This window comes from Leuresthes tenuis, unplaced genomic scaffold (genome assembly GCF_036924035.1).
Source record: "Leuresthes tenuis unplaced genomic scaffold, fLeuTen1.0.hap1 SCAF_6, whole genome shotgun sequence".
Taxonomy (NCBI): domain Eukaryota; kingdom Metazoa; phylum Chordata; class Actinopteri; order Atheriniformes; family Atherinopsidae; genus Leuresthes; species Leuresthes tenuis.
Genome location: NW_027325360.1, coordinates 10,810,036 through 10,837,620, shown reverse-complemented (window position 1 = coordinate 10,837,620; position 27,585 = coordinate 10,810,036). Strand labels below are relative to the sequence as shown.

Sequence of the window (27,585 nt, the reverse complement as noted above, 5' to 3'; positions counted from 1 at the left end):
AGATGGATATTACCACAACGACAATATACAAAAGAACTCCCTCTCAATCGTGTCATGTGATCCAATAGAAATGTGCGTCGGTGTATTTCTCTGCACTGATGTAGCTCCATTTCTCCTTTCTCCTCTTATGCTGTTCAGGACATTGTAGGCTAAAATCTTTGTGTGTAGACACAAGTTAACACATCGCAATGGTTTTAGAGTTCAAATCATCCAACATACTATACCACCCTGCTGGCAGGATGTAAAGTTCTGCCAACGCTCACCTTTCCATCAGGTTATAGGTCAGAGGTGTAATCATGTTTATTTGTGCTCTAGAATGAAACTGCAGTTGGTAAACTGATTTTATTTATCTGATTTACTGCTTTGTTATGTGACTGACTGAAGTCCACTCATCTCTCCGTTCCTCATAAAGACTTCTCGGTTACATGCTGCCATTCCGACATCTCGCCATTCCAACATTGGCCTCCAATTGTCGGAGACACTTGATTTTTTATCAAACGTCCCGTCATTCCGACACTTTTTTCCTCCTATGGTCAGAATGGCGCTATGTTTTTTTTTTTTTTCTAACATACCGCCATTCCGACAGTTCCTTTTAATAGCCTATTTTTTACCCAAAATATTTTGCACTAATGATATGCCGGCACAAACTTTAGGCCCACAGCCTCGCAAACAAACTTTAATATTCTATTATCAAAATCCCCTGAAATTTCAAATATCAAAATACAGACATTAATGTAACTCTGGCGAGACTGAAACTGATTAAGCAGAAATACAGTGTCAGTGAGCTGTCACAGCAGCCAGCTGGAGCGGAGCTCTCCACAGAGCCCATGCGTCTTTTGCACGCTATCATCATATGCAAAAGTGATAATTGCAATAACAGATATCAATAACAGCGCTCCAGTTACATACCAGAAATAACTGCCTACAGCAAGAACATGTCACCTGGTACAGAGGTGAGCATCATTAACATGCAGGGACTGAGAATAAATGAGATGTCCGCTCATTAAAGCTTATAACGAGTCTTCTCCTCCTCCAGTTGCCGAGACTTTGTGTTTTTAATAATGCTTATCTGTAAACATGTGTTAAACATATAAGTTGCTTGAACAGAAAGAAGGGACTCACCTGTTGAGTAACGCACATTTCCTTATACGGAAAGCCTTGTCGGAATGGTGGGACGTTTGCATGTCGTAATAGCGCGAAGTCGGAATGGTGGGATGTCGGAATGGGTGTTGCCACCCAGACTTCTCACGTTATTGTGTTCAGTAACCAGTGGAAACTTTACAATCTCCAGTTGGGGAAAATAAATAAATAAATAAAATATGAGAAAAGTCTCAAGATCTAAAAAGACTCGATTTACCAAATTCACACTTCGGAGTTACACCAAAGGTGGCATTATTTTGCCACAAAGTAAAGAACAGGCCAAGTTTGCTGGAGATTTTCAATAATATCTTATTCTCATCTGCCCTAGTTTACCAGGCTGACATTTCCCTTCAGAAGGACCGTTATTTCAGTTTTTCTGTGAACCGGGTCCTCCCTCGGCTTTCTTGGAATTCAGAAGTAATTTTGCATCAGTGTATTTTCCAGGCACTGTTCCAAAAAGGTTCTTATTTCTATCACTGATCTAAGCAAAACCCATTACAAAAATTTATCCAAAGCAGAGGGCAATGAGACCTGTACCGGACCATTAGTCATATCCTCCATTCAGTTCAAACACCCTGATTAATTCTTCTGTAAAAAGAAAAGCTCACTAAGACTATATTACTTAGTCTTAGCTTGCAAGAGCATAATAGCACAATTCAAGGCAGTAGCCATAAGTGATTCGAGGTCGACTGAATATTTAAATACCACTGTAATAATGGTAGTTCCCCCAAACCTTTATTTTACATATATATCTATAGGTGCACAATGTCAAGTCAAGTCAAACTTAAATTAATGTTCAAATTTTCAGGGTGTAAGGAAAATTTAAAAAAAGGGCCATTAAAAAAGTGTAATACACATCTGAAAAATTTCATCTGTATGGCTTAGTGCATACCCTCATTTCTCAATAACCTTGAACAAACGGTTTAGAGCCATTTTATACTTCCAGAGGTATCTGTCTGCAGCACTGTCAGCCTCTGCATACAGCTGGTTTTTCCCCCCAATGCAGACAGGCAATTGTGCAGTCTTACAAAAAGCCAACAACAAATAGGCTCCAGAGCTGATGCTAGATGTTAATCAAATACTGACTGGTTGAAAGACAGCTCGACCTGGCTAAACATGGGTGGTTGCCGACAGCAACCAATTTCACCACAAAAAGGACGGAGCGCCAAATACCATAAATAGTAAAGAAGCACGTGTGAAAAGCACAGACAACAGTAGCAATGGACAATCTTCACTATCTCCACAGTTCCTATTTACTCCAACACAAAGCAGATCTTTGTCCACTTGGACTTCTAGCTTTTCAACAGCAGAGTGAAGCTAATGGACCAGACATAGCCCCAGCACAACGAGGAGCAGCCCACGACTTAAGATTGTCCCACACATCTATTAAACAGCACCAAAGTGGTAGCAAAATGCAAAAACATGTAGACATGCATTTGCAAGGTACCAACTGAAAGAGGAAGGAGATCCATGCTCAGTCATTTGCACTCGATTGTCCAGCCTGCCATTGCTCAACCTAAATCATTCCTAACCCACAAGGTGGCATCTGGATGGATACCACTGGTTTCCGACAACTGACCCTCACCTTCCAGCCTCACTGCTCTGAGGTGTCACATACCCACCACTCACTCTTGTTGCTAAAGGGGGGAGGAATGAATTGGCTAGAAATAGAATTGTCACATGAGTGTGTGCAGTGACCAGACAACCAGCTGCTCATCCTTACATGGAGCACAACCCCATCCTTGCAGTCAAATGCAAATAGGTGGTAACATTATTAACACAAAACCAAAAACCAGTGTCACAGGCATATCAGAACCTTCCCATGTCACAGTACACTAAGAATAAAGCTATGGAATCTCAGTTAAAGCACACCATTTTCTAAACAGTGACATGATCTTAAAAATTCTAATTCTTCTTAGGTGAAAGAGATTTCCCTTTGAATATAGACAGAGTTTATTATATTCAACATGTCTTCCTTGTACTAAACTTGTTACATTTGTCATTGATAACCCCCGCCCCACACATACACATACCAATAAACACAAATAATGCTAAAAATAGCTTTTCCCATGCCCCTCTGTAGTTTCTCTAATGTTTTGCCATCAAACATTTTCCAAAACCTCAAACTAACCCCAGGCCTTAGTGGCAGATTTATGTCTCATTAAAGTCAAGCAAAGCATTGGTCCTCTTAGAAAATGGACCTGAGGGAGAAAAAAAAACTAAAAGAAGAGTAATAACCTCCATTCTACCTTGTGTTAAAAGTTTAAAACCCCCCACAAACTTCACACTTCAGGAGTAAGCTTTGCATTAGCATAGTTAACACCAGGCCAGCACACAAACAAGAGCAGCTCTGTGTGACAGTGCTTTGATACAGACTCTGCTGCCTACAGAAGGCTACCAGAAAGACCACAAAAGGCCTCTCATGGCCCGAGTGGAGGGCACAAACAGGGCCAAAAAACACACAATAGCTCAAAGAAAATGATGCAATAAGCATGGGTAGTAACGGGCTAACTAGGTAATAAATGGCTAATTGTTTCACTATATGATGGCATGGCTGTCTTTGATCAGAATGACACATGCAGGGTTTTATTTTTAAGAGGACTATTAAGTTTAGAATTACATTCTTTTTGTATGAATCTCTTTTTTTGCTTCAAAGCAGCCTCGACAGGAAAACTAGGAAGCCTTTGGCTGGCGGCATGATTAAATAACACTGTGTGAGCTGTAAATGCCGATTTTTAATCAAGATAGAATAAACCTTCAGAACAACACCACAGTCAAAGAAAAAAAAATTAAATACTTTTTTTTTATATCAGCATAATGACTTATTGATGATTACTTATGGGTCAAAAAAAGAAAGCATGCCTAAGTGACAGCAGAAACAAGACAATATGTTTCACAGGACACAAACATTTTCAGTGGCTATAAGCCTGGAACCAAACACGAGATCCATGAAACCAGATGCATGCATGTGCATGTGTAGACACCACAAATATCGGAGCAATACATAAATCCAGCCTCAAGTATCTTTGTGTCCAAACTACTTAAACTGAACCTGTGGTTCTAATTTGGTCTCATTAAGTGGTGAAACGGTGACAATCATTTTCCCCAAGCCTTGATGATACCCTGACCCTGAACCACAGCGTAGGCGAAATGGTTGACAAAAGGCTCCTCAGCTTCTTTCTCTATCACTAACATCTAGCATCTTGCTCAATATGCTTTCTCTTCTCAATTTCCTCTTACAACATTTACGAGTCAACCTTTTCTGCTTTTTTCTATCCGAAAATGTGCTTCTTTTGACTTTTTTTTTTTCTTTCTGTGAACTGAAAACAAAGAAAAGACGCGTTATCAGCGCCACGTGATCAGTGACATGCCTAACCAGGTTTTTTGCAATGACATGCCATAAGCGTCGCTGGTACAAGCACACATGGAGCGCACACATACACGAAGATTCACAATCAGTCTGCGCTATCATGTGATGTTGCCATGGCGAAGGAGGGCTCAGACATAACAGGGTGATTGTGCTCTCAGGGCGAGGTGGGCTGATCAGAGACAGAAGACTGTTCTCCGACTGTGACGCTGCCAGTCCCAGTGCCAACTGCCCTTCTGCCCACAGATACAGAGGCACCCACTGGCAGAAGGACCAGCCTGCACGGGGCCATGCCATCGTGAAAAAAATAGCAGGGACTATATGTGAGTGAGAATGTGAGAGTCTGTTGTTGCTACCATCACCCTGTGTAATGCAGATATTTCAGAAACATAAAAAAAGCTGATAACAACACAACTGAACGTCTTTTCAAAGAGACACTTGTGGAGCAACATTTTTTTTTTTTTATGTGGAGTCTTATTTCTGTCCACCTGATGACTAATCAAAAACATATTTTACAGCCATTTTAGCTCTGCTGAAATCTGTCTTTGAACTCAAGTCTGTAATCACGCGTCACACTTGTTGTATTAATCCAACCGACCGACAGTGTGTCTATGAAAACAACAACGTCAGAGGGCTTTCATAGACATGTACAGCTTTAATAGAGCGAGGCTATGAGGTAATGTAGTGTGACCTGCTCCCCCCGCCCCGTCACGGAGGACGTTCGTGGTACAAACCAAAGGGCCGAAGGTGAACTGAACTCTGACCTAGAACTATACCGTCATAGACGGCAGGAGGTTCGTAGAAAATGTAAACTTCCTAAATGCATCTGTACCGAGAAAGCACACTCCCATGAAACCGGTAAGCTCTCTCAGCATTTTGTTGAACATGAAAACACTGCAGTGGCCACATACCGCTCTCGTGCATATAAACAGCTCCTCCTCTGATGGCAGGCTTCAGGATAGAAATTAAAAGAAACAAGGCTTAGTTGCGCAAACAAATGGCATATAAAATATGAAATGCAGTGTCTGTTGTTTAGCTTTTGGATTTATGGATAGTATTAACTCGAATGACCTTGTAGTCTAAGCTGTGGCTGCGCCCTGTCGCCACAGAACGAGCAATTCAGTGTGAATCACTCTGCCTCAATTGTGTTTTTTTTCTCTCCCCCTTTCCAAAGGGATTACTCTTACAAAAGGCAGGTCAAAGTACAGTCAAACATGAATTTTATCAACTCATACATGTTGCTGTGAACCCACCTTAAAGCCACAGGTTAGAGATGACGATTCTTTAGTAATGCACAGTCAAATGGAGGGCAACAACACTAATATCCAATCACGAGCTCATCCAAAGCTGGCTGCTAAAACTTAAGCTGAACTGAGGTGTCTCCCGGAAAGTGGGCCGTTTTAGTAAATCAGACAGCTTCAAATCCAAGGCAGCAGATTATCCACCCTACACAAGAACGTGAAAACAACTGGAGCCAGCTTTGAGACCGCATGTAGGCAGGCAGCTACTTTTCCAGGGAACTCACAATTTATTTGTTCTGAGGTGTAAAAAAAAGAAGTGACCTGAGATTCAAATACCTTCTAGAGCCATCTCATTAATACTTAAGCAGGGGATGCCACCGCAGCTGAGCGTTTAATGCAGAAACCACAAGAGCTTGAACGCCCTAAGCTTCGAGTCCCCAGCCAGCATCACTTTCATTCCTGTCCATCTCTGCATTCTATTCCACAAAAGCACAAAAAAACATGTTTTTCCGAAGCCCAGGGTGATAGGTTTTCAAACTATGAGTGGGAGTGGGAGAGGCTGGCGACACGGTCCTTCATCACAGAATCTTGTAAACAAAAGCACCAGACTGTACACGCCTATGTTTGTTCCAGGCATAAAAGGTGGATGTAAAAAAAGAAGGAAGTCATCAATAGGCCTATCTTATCATACAGTGCTCCATATCAGTTTTATTTCCTTTGAGACCAGACGAGATACTCCAATGAGTAACTGGCTCTCATACTTGTGAGCTCCTGCTGTGTGAAAACACCGAGGTTACATTTTTTAAGAGAGGCCTTTATGAGAGAAAACAAGCGAAGGGGAATACAGAGGTCAAGGTAGTCCCCAACATTCTTCTTCTTTCACACTAGTTCTTATCATAGTAACCTGACCAATTATTAACTCACAGATTCCATTCTGGTCACTTGACTGTTATCCACTTCCTCAGTGTATGTCGGCAATAACAGAAGACAGGTTTAGTATGGGTTATCTGTGAGAATAAAACACAAGGACTAAATCTGACCAGCTGAGCAAAAGTTAGATTAATTTGAACAACAAAAACTGAAATGGAGGGAAACGGACAAACTGATTTTTTGGGTTCCATTTATTTAATAAATTCTGTCATTACATCAATATATGCTATTTAAATCAACTTCAGCCTCTACAGCTTCAAGTGATGCCATGATAAATAAGCGCAAACCTTCACAGAGACTGTAGATTCTGCAGGGAGTACTTTTAATTATTCCTGTTACAGCAGATGCTGATAACGATCAGAACTTTTAAAAAAAACGTATCTTGCAATGCAATAGTTTCTATTCTCCGCATGTTAAGTCGGCTACACTGATGTATCAGTTCACGGGTTTTTTGTTGTTCCTATAACCACATGTTTTCACTGTGGGTATGCTCCACTTCTTGGACATTTTTGTTAAACAAAAAAAAAAGTTGGATTTGAATAATTATACATTTGGATTTGACTCCTGCAGAGGGCTCAGTGGCAGACACGATCATATGTCACAATACACGCCGGGCTCGCTCTAAAAGATATGCAACTGCAAGTGAACAGGCTCTGTTCGTGTCCTTGTCTGACTGGCTGGCGAGGGAATTGATACGAGCATTGATTCATGGGAAAGTAGTCACATCAGCATTAACACGTCAAAATCGACGTCGCTGTCGACGGAGACAACAGGGGTGAGTCGATGCGTTCCCGACACGTTTAGAACAATCTGGTCCCCAACTTACTACCAAACATTGGGCAATGAGGCGTCGCATAGTGCGCATGCCCAGTAGTCACTAGAAACTATTCGGAACAGCTCAACAGCGAGAAATGAAGTCGAGTGATAAACAGCCAAATGTTCGAACGCACGCTAAAAGAGGAGAGGCTCTCCAGCCCTCGCTGTTTCTCGCTGTTTCCAGTTACTCCCGTATGTTCAATACGACGAGAAAAAAGCCACGGAACCACCGACACCAATTGGAGCTATTGTCATACTCTGTTAGATGTGGAGTCGCACACGTGTAGCAGCACAATTCACTCATTTAGTTTGGGCTCGACTAGTGGTCACAATGATGTTCCAACGACACAAAAACGTTGCCACATGTAGTTAAAAGCACATTCATCTGGAGCTGACCAAAGCAACACGAATCCGAGAGTGAAAGGGTGGTTATGGGCTGCAGTGGCTTATCTAAATAGCCAGGATACATGTTTATTTTACGCTGTATTTACACTACACAGGCCTGTGCTTCCTTAAAGGCATCCCGCACATAAACACACAATAAATAAATGCGCAGGGGAAGTGGCTGAGCGAGACAGATACCCCATCGAAGCAAGAAAGACTCACTCGGTTTTTTTTTTTTAGGGGGGGGGGTTGTTCCACAAAATGTACTTACCAACGAAATAGGACACCACAGGAGGAGAAATGTACCGCCGTTCCACTTCGCCTCCGCGCCTCTGTCTGTATTTTCCCAGAACCGCTCAACGTGGGCTGCGTCGAAAATGTCAGATTCCAACAGTGGCTGTCGTCCCCCAGAATGGTTGCCCTCCACTCAGCCGACTCATGCGACCATGTAGCCCTGGACGTCGCCTGCTTCTCTCATCCGGGCGTTTAGGGGTTGATCCGACGTTTCAATGCTGCTCAGGATGACAGCTTTGAGATGAGGGAGGGGGGAGTAGCTCGAGAGAGAGCGCGGTCAAGCTGATGACTGCAAGGTTACACCACCATATGGGAAGCTCAGTACCCTTTTATGCGCGAGAGCTCCGCGTGAAAGGTGTGTTAAAAGAGGCGTACTACTGATTGAAGCTGCATGCATTTCTGCAGCCTGTCCCTGGTCTGAAGATGAAACCAGAACACGCATCTGTGCGATGCGCCTACAGTGTGTGCGTGTTTCCAGTGTCTAACTTCACTGCCAGTCAGTGGCTGCTTACTCCGAGAAAAAAAAATGTAGAAAATTTTGAAGATGGCTGTGGAAACAAAATCCCTGTCAGTGCAATGTTTCCAGGCAAGGATGAGAAACCCGTACACAGCAGTACAGTGAAGAGCACACGCACAGTCGTGTGTCTCAGCCCACTGTGAATGATCTTTTGTGGCTGAGAGAAGAATCTGTGGCGAGTGGAGGAATCCAATCCTTAATTATTATGCAGGAAAATCGTCTGTTTGTCCCGAATTCCTATGTACTTAGCTCTAATTTTACACCCCAAAGATTAAACAGGGTGGATGGTAATGTTTAAACCGGTTTGGATATTGCCATCTATAATGACTGTGGCCACGTGCTCAAGGCATAATTGTTATGCAACTGCCCGAACCAGTCAACAGCAGGAGGTGGGAGAGAGGAAGGTGGGGTCCGTGAAAACCAGAGTTAAACCACTCTCAGCCTCAGAGTGGTGATTTCTCAGTTTCACGAATTTGTTGAAGAACCGAAGGTATGGAAAAACCCACAATAGACCTAATCTCTTACGCTAAAGTTTGCGTGATGTGACACGGAAAATCCAAAAAAAAAAAACAGTTTGAAACATCCCAAGAAGCTATCCAGGACTTGCGTGGGAGTTGTGTTTTTGAATGGGTCTTGTTGGGACATGACTGCCAAATAAAGCCACTTGTAGGATGGAAACGCTGACTCTTGTGGACTTAAATAAGGCTACATATCTTTGATATATTACTAGCTTATTGGCCAAATGTATCTGCAAGCATCTCCAACAACACATAGAGTGGGATTTTTAGAATTATGTGAATCAAAACTATTGTGCCGTGATTTTTTTTCTTGTTTTTCTGCATGCATAAAGTCTTCCTAATTTTTAATGAGAGATAAGATACAAACTTGGGGGGGGGGGGGGTATACAGTATGCTTCCAGAAAAGATTAATTTAGTGAAATATTTTCAATTAAGGAAAGAACTGATAATCCTCAATGGGAAAATATTTTGTTGCAGTCTAAATGATAAACAGATAATAAGAACAGTCATTAGAAATAGTGCAAAGTTCTTGTGTAGTATTGTGAGTGTGCTCTGTCCCTTCTTGTGCACAGCCTCAGTGTTGAATTTCCAGTCTCGAAAGACTGGTTTGATTTATTTATTTTATTCTCAAATATATATAGGTTGCCTTAGTCTCCATGGACCTGCTCAACAGTCTTTCTCCCATGTTAAAAAAAAATCCTAGGAAAATGAAAGAGAAAGGTTCATTTTTATCACTTAACCAAAGCAACCTTGTTCAGTAGGTTACATGCAACATCTTCTGAAAGCAGCACTTGTCCAAATACGAAGGGGTCAGCATTCTGTGCCTCAGGGGTACTGTCTGCCCTCTAACAGCCACGCAACAAATGTCACATCCTTGTCACAGTTACAGGTAATTGTTCTTACTATCTTGAAGTTCTCTCATTATTTTTGAACTCCAGTTGCCCACTGTAGTATTAACTGTACAGTATGTGCTGTTACCACTGAATATGAAAAAAAAATTCCCAGGGCCACTTTGACACAGATTGCAACATATGGATTTGCAAACTGCACATTAGTTTTTTGTCACATGACATAACGTGTCCACTCTCTCTTAGTCTCATGCTCAGGCAGGCCTGGTTGGGTGCGGTGTTTACCACATTTTCTCAATACACTCCCACCACTCAAACAAACCTTTACTCCAAATATGTTGCATGTAATCTTTATGGCTTCTGAAAATCAACAACTTGCTTTCATACAGAAGTGATATGAGCAGCTAAAGTCAAACATCATCTCTAACAGTTGTGTAATAAGTGCATGTTTTTGCAGGTGTGCCAAGCTTGATGATAAAGAGTGAAATCAGTATTTTAAAATGCAAGTTTTATTATTCACTCTCTTTATGTCATCCTCAATGGTTGTAACTTTCATCTTCTCTTACTTTTTTAGCCCCACTGAATGAAAACTGGACATTGGCATGTTGTTACCCATACATGTAGTGAAATTTTAGCAGGTGAATGTTGACTTGGCCTCTTGATGAATGTAATGGAGGCAATGGGTTTCATAATCTTATATAGTAGAGTGGTATTAGTTCATAGATATAATAAGTGCTGCACGCTCTGTGCTGAATCAATATTTGTATCTGCTCTCAAGAAATTGATTGTCTCGCCACTCAAAATCTTAAAGCTTTTGCCATCCCAAATGACTACAAATGCAAGTTTGGTCCCCTCCCGTCTTGTTATATCTTGTCCCACATATTGAGTTGGTTTCACCTGTGGAAAAATTCAATTCACTGTTTTCAGACTTGTGAGTTGTCATGGATTAACCTGACACAAGCAAATGGGAATTTCATTTGTTCCTTATGTGGAGTAAAGTTTAATATACAAATGACATAAATGTGGGTTATTGTATACCAAATGTGTGATAAAATGTCCAAAAACTATATTTTTCCCTTTTGGGGATGTTTCATTTCAGCATTTAGACTGGAAGGGCCGGCACACTGGTGCAGTACTTAGCACCTGTTACGAAACTTGGCTGGAGCCGTACAAGCATGCATGGCTAGGTTAGCTGTAGATTCTGAATTCCCAGTAGGTGTGGACTGGGTGTAGATGGTTGTTTGTCTCTGTGGACTGGCAATCTGCAACCCCGACATACCACAGCTAGGACAGGCTCCAGCCCCCGTAACCTCAAATAGTATAATCAATGGATGGAGGTTACATTGAAATAATGATTTCATGATTCTATTTGACCCACCTCTGCTACAATACTTTGTATTCTCTGTCCAAGAACAACTGGCTACCCTTTCACTTGTTTTGCAACAAATTGTTCCCAATGAACAAACTCATCTCTGGCAATATCGTCTTTCCTGTTCTTTATGTTGAAGGAACTAATGCATGCTTCAAAGTAGAGAAACAACTGTGTTCCTGATTAATATATATATAAACAGTATATGAACCCTTCTCCCTCATTCCCAACCCCCCTCCCCCCTTTAGGACTACCATCTTTGTCTGTTGCATATGAATGTAAGTTAAAGAATAAGTACAGGGTTTCTGAGTGGTCAAGGTGCCTTTATTGTTTTCCCTGAGTGTATTTGTAATTGTTAGAAAAGCACTTTAAAAAGCATACACTCATTTAAATCTGCATTAAAAAGTTGAGAATCATTGCTTGGTGTAGCTCCTCTTGACACCTACAGACTCGAAATGTCGATCATCTACTTTAGACGATCATTTGTTAAATATCTAACATAGATGTGATACATAGTTTAAGTGGTAAACTTAAAACTGGCATTCCCCCTTCTTGAAATCTCAAGTGCTTTAAACTAAATGAAGCTGGGAGCGTTCCATTTATGAGCCGAATATTTGATGCCATCTTGTGGTAAAACATGATATTTCAGCAACCCGTCTGCCTTTCCTTGAGCTCGTGACTACAGCAAGATCAGATAAAACATCTAAGAGGTGAAATTTCATAAAAGTTGCATAAGCATTTTGTAATTTCTTGGAAAACCATGAGAAGAGTTGATGTATTTCCTTTTTTTCTTAGAATAATCAGATGAAGCAAAAAAAAAAAAGAGAAATAAATAAATAAAACACAGTCACGGTGACCTGTAAAAGTGGAGACTAATTTGAAGGACGTTGGGCTCTACAGTCTCTGTTTTTTACTTTTTTTTTATCAGCAACACGTAAACATGTAGCACTGTCCTTACCATTTCATGGGAAGCTATCACGATGCTGGTGGTACCTGACTATTTACAGTACAAACACGAGTATTATGGATTTTCTCATCTTAACACTTACGATAAAAAAACCGCATTCTCCAAACATGCTGAACTAGCTCTTAATCTATGTTTTTTTTTAACCTGAACCAAACGAACAATATATGTATGTATATACACTCACACGATAACTTGTAGATATATATCTGGTATGTAAACTGACTGAAATGAAGAACAGTAATGAAAATAGAGCTTAAGTGGGAACCTTACTGTTACGTTCAATATAATCGCATGAAACCAGTGTTGTAAGGTAGGAAAACATTAGTTATGTTGTAACACTGAAACACTGGTTTCATGCCATTATATTGAACGTAACGGTAAGGTGCTTATCTTATCTCTTCCCTACAAGCTAAAATATGTGTGCAGTATTCGCAGCACTGCATGTCATTCATCACCCTCTCCCTATCTCACTCATGCACTCGCGACGCACCCTCGCGACGTACACACGCTCTACGACGCGCACACAAACATGGCGGCCTCTATTTCACCCCTACGCTCCTCTGTAAGGATTTGCATCCCGTTAACCGCACACTACCACTGCTGTCTCGCCAAACTACGGATACACAGAAAATATGACAGTCAGAGGAGACATCTACACCAGTCGGCGACGAGGTAAAAGGCTCTGCGCTTAAAATACAGTTGATCTTTCTTTTAAATACACGGCATCTCGCGGTATTATCTGGCGGTGGGACGCTCCAGAGCCGGTGTATGTCACGTGTCAGAGGATGGTGATTGACAGCAGGTTTCACCGTTCACTGTAGAGTCCGCTGGTGTGACGGACGAAGGACGATAAGATATTAAATTCAAGTATTGAATCGACAGTCTTAAAAATGTGTCAGCGTCATATAACTCACCGCAGTTTAATGCACTGCATTCGTGTGAGCTGGCAGAGGATGCAGGGGGGCGGTTAGCTACGGTTATCCCGTTTACGTGAACCGCCGCAGGTGCAGGCACCGTTACCATTTAGCTGGACAGGACTGCCACTAATTTCCACCACCACCATTTAGAATAAGCGGTACTTTGATATTATAGACAAGAAAAGGAAGACGTAATTCGTGTCTTCAGTTATTAACCGTTTCTTTTACAGCTTCGAAGGCAAACCATTCCCAGGCTGCGAACTACCACTCTGACATATTTACTCAATGAAAAATGAAAATGAAAAAATCTTTCGCCACCGTGCTGTCTTGATATTGTAATGCGGACTTTACTCCAAAGTCTTTTGCTTCCAATGATCTGAGTATGTAACAGACTGCCTGTAGTTTTAATGTAGTCACAATGTAATGGACAAAGTGTTGAGCTCTGAAGTTCGGCTTGATTCCAATAATGGTCTGACAATTGTTAGTTGATCCATTAACTAATGGAGAGTTATTCACACAGATAAGTATTTTATTTATGAATATTTTGTGTGGGGCACTAACATTGTACTCATTGTATGTGTGTGATGGACTGTCACAGAAGAGAGAATATTTGAAAAAGGCTTATTCTCCATTTGACACCGCCCCCCCCCTCTCCCTACTATAAATAAGAAAATGTGCACAATATGACAAATATTGTTTTTTCTACCATGGTATAGGCGTCAGCTACCATGTTCCTGCTGTAACCCATTGAATGAGTGACATTATTGGGTTGTTAATGTTCTTTATGGCTCTAAATAAAGTGAAATATAGTCGAGCATTTTGCTTAAAAATATCTATTTTCTTACAATTGTTGCCTTCAGCGTTGTTTGTGTTAAACATGTCGGCAGTGTGTGCTGTATTTATGGGCCTTCTTTCGTGTCTTTACAAACGTCCTCTCCAGGCATGCGGCCGTGCTGATTTCGGGAACAGAGTTGGCTCGTCAGCTCCACAGAGAAATCCAGCGTGACGTGGAAGAGCTGGTAGCTCAGGGTAACATGAGACCCCACCTGGGAGTGGTTTTAGTCGGAGACGACCCGGCCAGTCGCACCTATGTTAGGAACAAGACCCGGGCAGCCAGCATCCTGGGTCAGATATGAACAACGTGTGCCTTTTTGAACACTTTGTATCGTGTGTACGGTGCTGATAAACAAAAAAACACGGATAAGAGTTTCTCTTTTTTTTTAAAGCAAAACTAATGTAGTGTAATGTCATAACACATGGACATAAATACATTTTGAACCTGCTATATGTGTGATGTACACGTGTTCTCCAGGTATTTCCAGTGACACAGTGGTGCGGCCTAGCTCGGTGTCCCAGGAGGAGTTGTTGGAGCTAATTGACCGGATGAACCGCGACTGGAGGGTCAGTGGCCTCTTGGTGCAGCTGCCACTTCCAGGTAAACCACTGCTGCAGATGAGTCTTCCTCGCTGAAATAATTCCACCTATGTCACCTGATCTTTACAGAGCAGTTGGTCTTGATACTGTAGTTATTCAGCATCTCTATAAGTCCATTTTGATGATGACTAATTGGACATCTACAGTGCATTGCATTTCCAGTGTGTCATATTAATTTAGAATATGACCTCATTGTGAGTGTGATTTCAGCAGCAAGATTATGACTGAAAAAACATTGTTGGTGAACACAGCGTCACCATGCAAAGACAGAAGAAAAAAAAGATCCAGAAACGGCTCCATCCTCTTCTCCATCAGGGACCATCAGGGTCGTTATTTGCACACAATGAGATGAATAAAAGGCCACCAGGTGCTGATCTGGCCCGGCTTCATACCAGACCCATGTCACCTTGTGTAATTGTCTGGTGCATATAGAAAAATAAATATATAAGTATAATAAATAGATATAATAATAAAATGTTCAAACATGCCTGCCTCAAAGAGTGGAGCTTAAGATTCTGAGTTTCAACTTTTATTATGTTGTCGAGTTTTTATTTTCAGTTAAATAGACTGAATCGTGAATTTGTTGTAAATATTGAAACAACTTGCAGATGACTGCGTTCTCTTTTTGCATTTTCTTACACAGCCCCCCGCTCAATATTTTTTGGAAACAATATTTTATTTAATAGGTATCTATGATATATGTATGTATGTCTAAAGAAAGCATGTAGTGGAATTATAATTTGTGGTAATCAGCATTCAGTCATGAAGTCCATGACATCAAAGTTTTAATGCCAACATGGAACCTTTCTCTACCTTCTCCAGAGCATATCAATGAGCGAGCAGTATGTAATGCCATAGCTCCAGAGAAAGATGTTGATGGCTTCCATATTGTGAATATTGGGAAACTGTGCCTGGACCAGAGATCCATGGTGCCTGCGACACCTGCAGCTGTCTGGGAGATGATCAAAAGAGCAGGTAAACCACCCAATTTTCGTTCCGCTTCAGATTTGCAGCAAAAAATGAACCACTAGAGGGCACTACAGATCAGTGAAAATGAAATAAGCTTTTATGATACAGTTCATGATTGTTTAGCAATGTTAATATATTTTTAAAAGAAGCTGTTTCAGTTCTGTAAAGCATGCTGCAAAGTCATCATATTTCCACAAGTGTTCGATCTTGAGTGACAACATTTTTTATTTGAGCTCATTTCTTATAGTATAGAGCCCACTTGATGGGCTTGTCAGCATTTTACTTCCTAAAATCTCTCCACTGCACCATTCAGCTGGGCCGGTCATTCATCCTCTTGATCAAAGCATTTTATTTGTATATTCTAACATTCTAAAAACCTTCTGACATCACTGAGGATACTCTGAAATACTCCAAGTTGTCAAATTATGGTTTGAGAAAATTCGCTGGCATGGGAAATGAATGAGAAAAACAAAGAGAAGAATGCTTTGTTCATGGCCAAGAGGTGCCAAACCTTCAGCCAAAACTTGACTGCTAATCAGTAAAGTTCACTTCAGGTAAGTGTTGCTTGATGGGTGGTGTGGTGTTGTGTTGCATTGCTCACATGCTCTGCTAACTGCTGCCAGGAATCGGAGATACCTAAACCACGAGAGGGCAGGGAAGAACCTTCGTGATGTTGGAGGCTTTTTTGACTGCATTGTTGGTGATGATAAGTACATGCTTTGGAGAAGTGAGACCTTGATGGCTTTTTGCTATCAGCAATCTGTACATTTTGTTAATTTTGCTCTGTTACAGTCCCATTGTGAAAATGTGTTGATTGGAAGAATGAAGCTTGTCTGTCTGAGGGATTGGGATGTTTCAAAGACTCATAGTTGGATAAATCTAACCTTGCATGAGCTTGAGTACTAAGACTGTTTGAGTGATATATCCTACCTCAGCTGAATGAAGAACTGAGACAGAAAGAACAGAAAGGTTTAGTGTTGATATTGGAATAGTATATTTTAACATCTTGCATGCCTTTAAAAGTATTTGGCACCTCTTGATTTCTTCATTTAGTCTATATCTCCTGCTAACTTGAGTCTGATAATTAAACTAAATTTAACATCAAGCCTGAGAAAACAGAATATCAAAGTTCTAAATGATGATTGTTTCTGTTTACACAAATTTCAAATCTAAAAATCTCCAGTGTTAAATAGTAATCACCTGTCTAAATGTCACAGCAGCAGCAACTGACTCCACACACTTAAGATGAGTGTCTGACATCACTTTGGTAGAAGTTTAAATCACTCTACTTTGTGGAACTGCTTTAATGTAAACAATGGTGGAGGATTTACGAGTATGAACAGCTCTTTTCAGGTCAAGCCACAGCATTGTAATGGGTTCTTGTCTGGACTTTGACTAGAAAACCTCTCTTTAAAGGTACTTTGGAGCACGAGTGGCCTTTATTTTGAAAGGTGGAGAAATGTGGGGTGGGTGACATACAGCGAAGGGCTCCAGCCTGGGATGTCATTATATGCACATGAGGCAACTGGTCAACAATTTTTTTTCCCCTTGTTTGTGCAGGCATTGACACTGTGGGAAAGAATGTCCTGGTTGCTGGTCGCTCCAAAAATGTTGGAATGCCCATTGCAATGTTGATGCATACTGATCGCAACCATGAACGCCCCGGAGGTAAGAGATCTTGTCTGTGTGTGCATGTGGGTTTATTTGTGCTATCTGTGCAGGTGAGTTTGTGCTGCTTTCAGTAAAAAAAAAAGAAAATTGCACCATCCCTAAAAGACATTTGACACTGTTAAGCTTTTGTCAGGATATGAACAATAAACAAAGTCTTTAATGACTCCTCGCCTTTTTTGTCAAACAAAAAAAGTGCTGATGCATGTCCTGCTGGAAGAGAACAAAAAACAGGGAGTGTGAAAGAAATTCACTGGGTGAAACCTTTGGCACTGTGCGCCAATGGGAGACGGATCAACTCCTTATAAGGGCATAGGAAGAAGGAATTGGATTTCAAAAGGCAATACCTATCTGGATTAAGCAACAAGATATGCATCCCAGGTTAAGGTTTCAGGGCTTTGTCATAGATGTGGAGTGCTTTGCTTTGGGAAAAGTGTTTGATTTACACCTAGCTTGTGGCAGTCTCTGCTCGTCAGACTGCTTTAAATGAAAACCATGAACCACCTTAAAGGAATGAAAAAAAGAGGAAAAACCTGTAAATGTAAAGTAAATGTCCTGTATTAGCTGGCAAAAACTTTTCCTAGAGCCGTCAAAGTTGTCGGTCAAGTCCTTCCCAAGTTTTTATGTTACTGTTAGCTAGTCTCAAACTGGTGAGACTTGTTTACGTACCATTAAAAGAAAATGTAGATTTTAACATTGTGTAAATCAGTTGCCAGCTGACACCTGTGTCCTTATTTGACTGAGCAGTGAACATGACGTCTGTGGCCCCATAAACTTAAAAAAGGAAATGATGATGAAGAGATGTGAGGGTTTTTTTTTTTATCACAAGTAGCTGAATGCTGTGCTGAGACGACAAATCTCTGAGATTCACAAGTTGAGAAGTTTTAAACAGTTAAACTAAAATCTGTATTTTACTAGTTCATTTGAACCCTAATTTGACAAACACAGGAAATCATTTTCAGTGTCTTTACTGATCAACTTTATTCTATTTAAAAAATGTACTTGACGTTCTGGACGATTCCACAATCATCAGATTGTTTGATGACAGGAGACAGTGTCAGAATTGGATATTCAACGAGCATCAAACAAGGGCCAAGTATAGATGGGTCGTGGCTCTCCAATTTGTGCCAGAGTTTACTCAAGAATTATTGATGAAAAAGTTTTGAAACCTTTCAGCATCTACGGTACGACATACTGAGAAAAGATTCAGGGAGTCCGGGGGAATCTTGCTGCTGAAAGACCAAGGTTGAAATAAACTGTTAGATACACTTTTTCGTCTCAAATGCTCAGACAGACATAGGACTAATCGACTGGGTAAAACGACTAACACTTTTCTAGTTGGCCACCCAAAGTGCCGGTACAGGCAGGTTTATATTCCATTCAAGTCATATGGTAATGCCTCTATCTATAGAAAATGGACGGATGGACGAATGGACCTTAAACAAAGAACTGATAGAGTATTACCAGCTAATTTCTTCCAGACAGATTGTGTTCTTTTGAGTCTGAAGTTAACTCATATACCCAAATATATGCTCTCATGCTGCATGCTACAATGCACATGACAGAGTACGAAATGCCCTTTTTGTGGTTCATCTTCGAATCAGTTGTAGTTTTACCATGACTATCCCCTCTGCAGGCAGTCGATTGGCGCCTACTACAAGTGTGGTTGGATACTCGCTGCGGCATGATGGTCTTTTTCTAAGTCCGTACCAGTACCCTCTATCGTCTTCCATCAACCTCATGATGTTTCCCAACAAGTTCAAGGAAAAGTGTTTTAATCAAAAATGAATGTGAAGTACTTTTTTTATTATTGAACTGTACCAATAGACTACAACCTGCCTTTTATTTGTGTCTTTTAACTGTACGCTTAGTTGGCTTTAGATGTCACCAGCTGAATGCACTGAGGTGAAAAAAAACTCAAATTAAAAGAACACTTTCTGATAGTGTCGAGGCTGGCAAATAATGTGGTGAATTATTACTCTCAGCAGTAATGGACTGGAAATCATAAATACTCACTTGCATTAAGGTCATTCATTTTTGAAAAATTTAAATGTTGATATTGGAATAGCACAGCGATTTAACCGTTGAATGGCTATGGATGGGGTTCGTATTATTTGTTTGTATTATTAGAAAAATATGGTGTTCAGGTTTCATAGATGCAGCATTACAATCTTATTTCATATTACTCCCTTTACATTACCACACGATGAGTAGGGAGTCATGTTAGATGTCAGTTAGGTGTCAGTTGCGTGCCAATTCTATCTGGCAGTCACTGGGTAAGTATCTGGTAGCACCTAATTTCTGTAAGAACTTGTTTATGCCAAATTTGGCACCTCCAGCGGGTGCAACACCTGCTTTGACTAATGGTGCGGGTGTTTTGATGTAAATCCTGTGCCAAAATTGTGTGTTGCCCTCGACTAAGTGAGCAATATTGCAGGGTAGAGTCATGAAAAACAACCAGATACGCTATGCTGAGGTTGTTGACATGCTCCTTTTTAATTAGTCTTGGATGTTGCCTTTCTCTTTTCTTCATATTTTGCTTAATGTACGTGTTTCTATTATTTTGATACGGCAGTTCTCACAATATCGTGCCATTCTCAGTTGTAGGACAGAAAACATGGAAAGAAATGTCAGTATGAAGTGTTGTTTCAGTTATCTTAGCTGGATTTAACATTACTGATTGGAAAAAAAAATTGTGTATGACAGTTTTACGTGTTACCTGATGACAAAAGTCATTTGTTCTGCTACTTGTCACTGTATTTGTTGCTCAGCACAGCTCTTTAAAAGTTGTATTAAAAAGAGGACATATTATGGAAAAGTCACAGAAAGAGTATATATTTGGGGGTCTGAAGTCAGTACCAACTCAACCACGGAGAAAAAAACCACAACCCTGGATTTTTGCTTTAGGCCCCCCTAGGTTTAAAAAATATCTCATTCAGCATTCAACGAGTAAAATTATGTTTATATCCTCAAGTTCACCCCATTTCCTCTGCTCAGCCTTGACCTCTTAGCCCCGCCTGCTCACAAGACAGTGTGTCCTTAGCCAACATGCAAACATACATAAACTAACCCTTCACTGATGTCCTGATAAAGCCTGGATGCTTGAAAATCTCCAGGAGCTCCTTGTACAGGGTCCAAACTGATTTAGTTGCTTGATTCTGTCAGAGACAGTAAAGTTCTGCTTGAAAACGTTCTTTCTTTCTCACTGCTTGCTTAGCAGTTGCCATGGTTAGGAGAAGCCATACCCAAACCACACCCCTCGGTCTCCGCCCCTCAAAACAGATGGTCTCAGGAGAGATGTTTTGGTAGGGGTGAGAGAACAGCCACTGTGCTTAAACCAGCAGATGTTTCGACCACAGCCTGTGTCATACGGTTCAGTAAGAACATAGGATATTGTGCCAGCTTGTTTAAAAAAAAGGGTTGTCATGTTTTGTGTAATTAACACATGTAAAAATAGAATAAAAACATTGCAGTTTATCTTGCAAGAAGCCCTGCAATTTAGAGGGATTTACCAAAGATCCTGCTGCTAGTTTTGCCTCCTACAACTCTCTATAAATCTTGTGTTCCAAATAACGTTCACACACCTTCCAAATATAACGGCAAGGTGACTTACCAATATATGTGCATACTTTGGCCTACCATTTGTGAATTGTTTCAGACGTTAAAATATTTAAATAGCAACTCTGAAAGTGCCTGGAGCCACATTTTTCACTGTTATTTTCAAATCAGCTTGTCGATACAAGATTACTGAATTAATGACACCCCCCCACCACAAACAATTCAATTACAAATTTTGAACATGCAAATGTAAAGGCATCCTAAATTAGACTCAAGCAAAATACAGAAGAAAGGTTTCTTTCTTCGTTACAAAGTTTGTACAATTGAAATCCTTTTTATAGCGTCATATTGTGGCTTTAGATTAAATTGTCCATGTTGGATACTTTATGTGCTCTACTATTCCCTTAAAGACAAATATTTAAAAGTAGATCAATACACAACAGTAATATTAAGTATTACAATGCTAAAGTTTAAACCCGTTTTGTTTTCTGTTTGTGTTTTATGTCCCAGACAGAAGTTAAATCCCCACATTATGACTGTGTAAACAGATTTATATCCCCACAATACTGGTGATACAAGTACACACACATTTCATCTGGTATGCGACCCAGCGGGTTTGATGTGCTGGGACTTGCCTTTCCTTGATTCTAATTCTTATCTTCTAAGAATGCGTCCTTGTGTCATGGCTTTTTATCTTGTTCCACACCTCTGTTATGTGTGCCAGCACAATAAGACCAGTGTAGGATATCCTTGAAGTTGAAGGGAAACGCCATAGGGTTTATGAAATAGCAGGTATTTGTCAGGACTCCAACCACACTGAGTAGGCGGCAATCGTGTGCCTGCAGATCTTAGATAAAGATTGTGCATTCCTGATATTTCATTTCCTCGTTTAATTTATGTTGAAATCAAGTATTAAATTTTCTGTTTTTTCTCAACTTGTAAGAGACCCGGAGACTCGGATGTAAAGTAAAACAGTAGTTTTTACTTGTGCCTATGAAACCTTGGCCACCAGTAAAATACAACAAGCTAAGATAAAATAGCAAGGTTCCTGGTTTCAATCTAATCTGGATCTATCCATTTTGTGGAGTGTTTTGATGTTCTCCTCGCTTTGGTGCTCAGGTTTAATTGTTTTTTTTTAATAGACTGTAAATGGTAAATGATCTGGACTTGAGTAGCACTTTTTAACCGTGTTTAGGTTTTACAAACTGCTTTAGACTGTGTCTCTTCACCCATTTACAAACACTTGCATAGCACCTCTTATTATGTATAGTTGCATTCTATACATGCAGCACCTTTTCTCTACATTCACACACCAATGAACATGCTGTGGTCATTGTCCAAGGCCTCTTCCAGGTGTGGAGGTGCTGAGGTTAAAAATGGTCTGTGCATGGCCACAGCCCCTTATGTGTCTCAGCTGGTAAAGTATTAAAATTCATGATTGTATTCATCAGCAGAATTTGATCAAATAGTTATTTACCTGTCTAAGAGACCAATAGCTCATGGCTATATACAGGCAGCATTAATCCAGAGTTCTCTGCAGTGCAACTCACTATGGAAATGAGTAAATATTCTAGTGTATATATGTGGGCTTGTTAACCCTTAAAGTCTTTTTACCTCCCAGGGGATGCCACAGTTACCATTGCCCACAGATGTACACCGAGGGAACGTCTGAAAGAGCTAACAAGTCTGGCTGACATCATCATTGCAGCTGCAGGTAATTACAACCAGAACAACCAGTAAGGCACTCGTTTTGCAATTCATGTCACTACCAGATTGACATATCTGATACTGTGTGAAGTTACTGTGTGAAGGGTTCAGAACTATTAGCTATAGGGTTGTAACAAGCAGTAAAAAGCTCCTAATTTAACAAATAATGTTTTCTTAGTGTTTCCTTCATATCATACATGATATGGTGGGCGTACCTAGTGGGCATAATCTGCATACTGTTTTAACTGTATAGATGCCCCAGTCACCTCAGTTGGTGGAGGCGGTGTTTATGGATTATACAACCCCAACTCCTAAAAAGTTGGAGCACTGTGTTAAATGTAAATTAGATCAGAATGCAATCATTTGCAAATCTCATAAATCAATCTTTTGTTTACCATAGAATGTAGAAAACACAGACACAGACAGACATTTTATTAAACATATGAGCTCATCTTGAATTTGATGGCAGCAACATTTCAAAGTGTGACGGGGGAAACAAAGGGCTGGTTATAGAAAGAAATAATCAAAATAATTGAAAGAATCTGGGGACACCCCTGAGGGAAAATGAGACATAGGCTGAAATTAGGATGCATGTCATCTTCTGGCCTTCAGGCAGCACTGCATGAAAAACAGGCGTCATTTACTCATGGAAATACCTTTATGGGGCCAGGAGCACTTCTGGAAATCCTTGTTTTTTAACAGAGTTCACCATCCAGAAATGCAGGTTGAAACTATATCATGCAAAGAAGAACCCATGTGTGATGCAGAAATATGACGGCTTTGTCCAAGCCTAAGTCTCTGGCTTATCAGCGCTCAGTTTAAAAGCCTGCATCTCTGATGGCATCGGGGTGCATTACTGCCCATTAGGAAAGGCACCATCAACGCTAACAGGTACATAAAAGGGGCGGCTGTAGAGAGAAGCAGTCGCCCACCAATCGGAAGGTCGGTGGTTCGACTCTGGCTTCCCCGGGCTACATGTCGAAGAGTCCTTGGGCAAGACACTGAACCCCACGTTGCCTCCCAGTGTATCACTGGGGTATGAATGTGTATGAATGATTAGAAAAAAAAGCATGTAGTTAAGTATCTTAAGACATGAATGTGTGTGAGTGAATGCGGCATGTAGTGAAGCGCTTTGAGTGGTCAATTAGACTAGAAAAGTGCTATACAAGTACAAGTCCATTTACCATACAGGTTCGATGAATGCAGTGGGAAACATGGGTCTGTCCCAACTTTTTTGAGATTTGCCATGTTTTCTTGTGAATAAAACATTGGTTTATGAGATCTGCAGTTACAGTTTCTTCAAATTCTGTTGTTTGAAATTTTTCTTGAATAAGTTAGTTTGTGTTATTGCTGCATATAGAAATTTCATTAAAGCCCATCATGATGCTGTAATATAGTAACACGAACATTGTTGAGTGTGATTGTCCATTGTATTATAAGCACAGCGATAAGTAGTTAGGTTTGTGTTAGACGACCTCTGAATATTGAAACTCTCAGGCAGAGATTGTGAAATGCTCTAATGAGCCGTATCTTTAAGTGATCCTGCTGGAGTCTAAATAATCAACTTGGAGGTTTCTGTGTGTTAAACTTTCATTCTGCCTCTTTTGTGGTTGCAAATTACACCTTAAGTGAAGCACAAACGTGATTTTAGACACCAGGAATGTGAGACCATTAACCCGTTTGACAGATTCGTCAGTAATACGATGCTGCTGGGAGTGTCAAGTGGAACTTTTATTTGTATTGAATGAGCTTTGTGGTGATGATGAAAAGCAGCACGACAGAAAGTATGATTAGATTGGCTGAGCTTCTTCTCAAAATGTTCATGTTCTGATCTAACAATGAACAGTATTTAAACTCTACTGTTTGATCAACCAAACACCACCCATCCTTCTGTCTTTATCAGTCAGAAAGCAGCACGTTTGGATTCAGAGTTATTGGAAACTAAGTGTAACTTAGTGCACTTAAAGCAGTTAGTACAGGGTTAGTCACGAGCCCCCCCAGTGTTAAAGCACTGTGGATGGACAGTATGTTTTTCTGTTGGTTTTTAATTCAGACTTGATACCATTGTTGATTAGCTTCAATTGCAGTCTTGGGAGTTAAAATCTAGTGAATTCTTGTAGGCCATCGTGAAAAGAGACGTCACTTAAATCTTTTTCTTCCTTTCAGACTCTCAGCTATTTACTTGTTTAGATATGAAACCTTCTAAGTAAAAAATCAAGTACTACATGTCACGGTATGAGAACCTGTGATTTAAGAAATTAAAAAAAAGATAAGAATCTGAGTAAAAGACACTGACTTTGATGTGAAAAACATTGATACTGCAGAACAATTTGTCTCAGCCCTTATACGGGCTATTTAGATTGCACTGTGACTGTCATGGTGGCTGCTGAGTGTCGTGCTGGCTACCAAGTTATGAGCTCATCAAGGACTTATTTCAGTTATTTCTATATTTTCTCTGTATCTAGGGGTTCCTGGGCTGATCACAGCAGATATGGTGAAAGAGGGCGCAGCAGTTATTGACGTTGGCATAAATCGCATCCAGGACCCGAAAACAGGAAAGGTCCGACTCATTGGTGATGTGGATTTTGAAGGTAAAGAAAAAAGAAAGGCAAACCTTTATTGAGATTGTTTCACAAATTTCAGTGAGTTTAAAAGTTTTTTTTCCCCTATCTGCTGACAGATGAAAGTGTGACTCCTTTATTAGATTCTCTTTTTGCATATAAATGAGCTGATACCTGTCCGCAGTACTTTGCATATCAAGAGCAATGCTTAATTCCAAGTAATTTTTTTTATTTATTGTAGGAGTGAAAGAAAAGGCGGGTTTCATCACACCTGTGCCTGGAGGTGTGGGTCCGGTAACAGTTGCCATGTTGATGAGGAACACTGTGACTGCTGCCAGAAATGCACTGATGCATTAATCGCGTCATATACTCATTCATTTTGATTAATGCTTGACAGAGCAAGCAGCTTATAAAACACACATTTTGATGCATATGCAGACAGTTTTGCCAAACATCGAACTTTTATTTATTTTATTTAAACACTTTGTGAATTTTGTAACTGCTGGAAGAATCTACTCTTTAAGTACTGTGTTTATATTATTATTTATTTAGATAATTTTCTTCAGAGTTCACTTTTTAAGAATTTATTTTTCTACTGAAGTGGTTTGGTTTGTTTATAGCATTCTAGAACAACTGGGGGAAAAAAGTCGTAATAAAAAAGAGTCTGTGCCAGTGCCTCAGTCTGTCTCTGTATGCTTTATTCCTGATTTGGGTTTGGAAGACTACATGACAACATCCAATATTTTTGGGCTTCCAGTATAACAATTACCTAAGCAACAATTACCTGGACCATAGCTTCCTGTATTAGTCATCTATTACTGCTTTGATTTAACAAAAATCAGGGTTTCCGGATTATATTTTAGTAAATGTCTTCGGCCATTTTTTCTATATGGTATGATGGCCATTTACATGCAAAGTGAAAGCCCTCCACAATGTAAATGCTCGACACCTCTGCTACTATACAGATTCTACATATTCGTATCCCAATACGTGTTAAAGAGTTGAAATCAAAACAGAGCTACTAAATAATATCTTTAATACCTTCTCCTAAAAAAAAAATCTCTCCATTAGCCTGGCCTCAGGATCAACATTTTTCTTTTTCTTTTTGGTTGGTACAGTCCTCGTTGAAATATCTCCTCATTGGTTAGAATATTTACAGCAGACATCTGGTTAATCCATAGGACTGAATGACTTCAGAATTACTATTTCAGTTGTGACATGCGTATGAAGTTTTCTGTGAACTACTAAGTTTTGGACATGTGGACAAATGCACCTGCTGCACATTCTCTTGTGAGACTGAGATGCTTTGAGATTCCAGCCAAACAAACTGGTTACATTATGCACCGCTTGGTTCACTGTTAGTCAGTTTATATTAAATCAATATCGACTGAGACCCATTGAAAAAAAATCATGTAAATTCAACATTCCTGTTTGAATTAATCACATTTATCACTTGAAAGGAGAATAGGCACAAATTTCCTCACTTGGCGAAGATTAAGACCAAAATTCAGTCCTGCGTCAGAGGGAATTCCAGTTTAAGTTACACAAAAGCACGTCTGAAGGCTTTTACACTTCTTGATGATGTAAACTGTTTAATCTTTAGCAATCATAATTGAGATGTAAACTACAGAATTACAACACCGACTCTATGCACTTGAGCCTGTGTTTGCAAGTGTTTGACAGAGCAGGTGTTGACAAGCTGTCAGTGAACAAAAGACTTGAAGAGGAAACTTCGAACAGTACATTTACTAATGATACAAAGCAAAGCTTTTCCCAACCTAGCAAACCAGACTTTTTTTCTGGTTATTCTTGTTAAATGATGCAAAAGAAATGGCTTACAACTGATCTATAAGTCATTATTAGCTGAGTATACGTTTCTACATTTCTACAAAAATCTAGAAACTGATATAAAGCTATTAATTACAGCTCATAAACCTTAAAGTGGCAGTGTAATTATGAATGAATGAATTAATTTATTTCAGACAAAAAAAATGTGACTGGTAAACAGTAGTTACAAAAAGAACAATCCCAAACAACATATACATATTCACCAGTATTAACTCAACATCACATTACATATTCATATATAAATTTGAACATAAATAGAAACTAATAATATCAACAAAATTTCCAATCGAATAAACTAGTAAGTATTTATACCTATTAATTAATGCAAATTGTCTGAAAAGGGGTATGAAGAAGCAAAACTTATTTATTCATACCCCTTCTCCCTCTAATTGCCCTTATAGTAACCTCCTTGTTTGATTTCTATGCTTTTATCCAAAATTCACAAAAAAATCAAATTTAATAAATAAATACATATATACACATTTTATGAATAGGCAACAGACTGGAGGCCAACTTTAAGAAACGTCAGCCA

The 27,585-nt window shown here is 39.9% G+C and overlaps 2 protein-coding genes across 5 annotated transcripts in view; one reads left to right on the top strand and one right to left on the bottom strand.

Annotated features, from left to right (window-relative positions):
• The window catches only part of slc20a2 (solute carrier family 20 member 2), a 43,762-nt gene extending 35,257 nt beyond the window's left edge, over positions 1-8,505 (bottom strand). For 3 of the 4 annotated variants that reach the window (XM_072387536.1, XM_072387533.1, XM_072387531.1), the window contains exon 1: positions 8,150-8,505. The gene's annotated coding sequence lies outside the window, so the exon portion shown is untranslated. The remainder of the gene's footprint in view (positions 1-8,149) is intronic. The other variant, XM_072387532.1, reaches the window with a different exon arrangement.
• Positions 8,506-12,910: 4,405 nt separating this feature from the next.
• mthfd2l (methylenetetrahydrofolate dehydrogenase (NADP+ dependent) 2 like) lies at positions 12,911-25,890 on the top strand. Its single transcript, XM_072387530.1, has 8 exons — positions 12,911-13,063; positions 14,249-14,433; positions 14,621-14,743; positions 15,565-15,717; positions 17,272-17,379; positions 22,559-22,651; positions 25,110-25,235; positions 25,447-25,890. Exons 1-8 carry the CDS (start codon positions 12,921-12,923, stop codon positions 25,560-25,562), a joined length of 1,047 nt encoding a protein of 348 aa, XP_072243631.1. The 5' UTR covers positions 12,911-12,920; the 3' UTR covers positions 25,563-25,890.
• Positions 25,891-27,585: the final 1,695 nt, after the last annotated feature.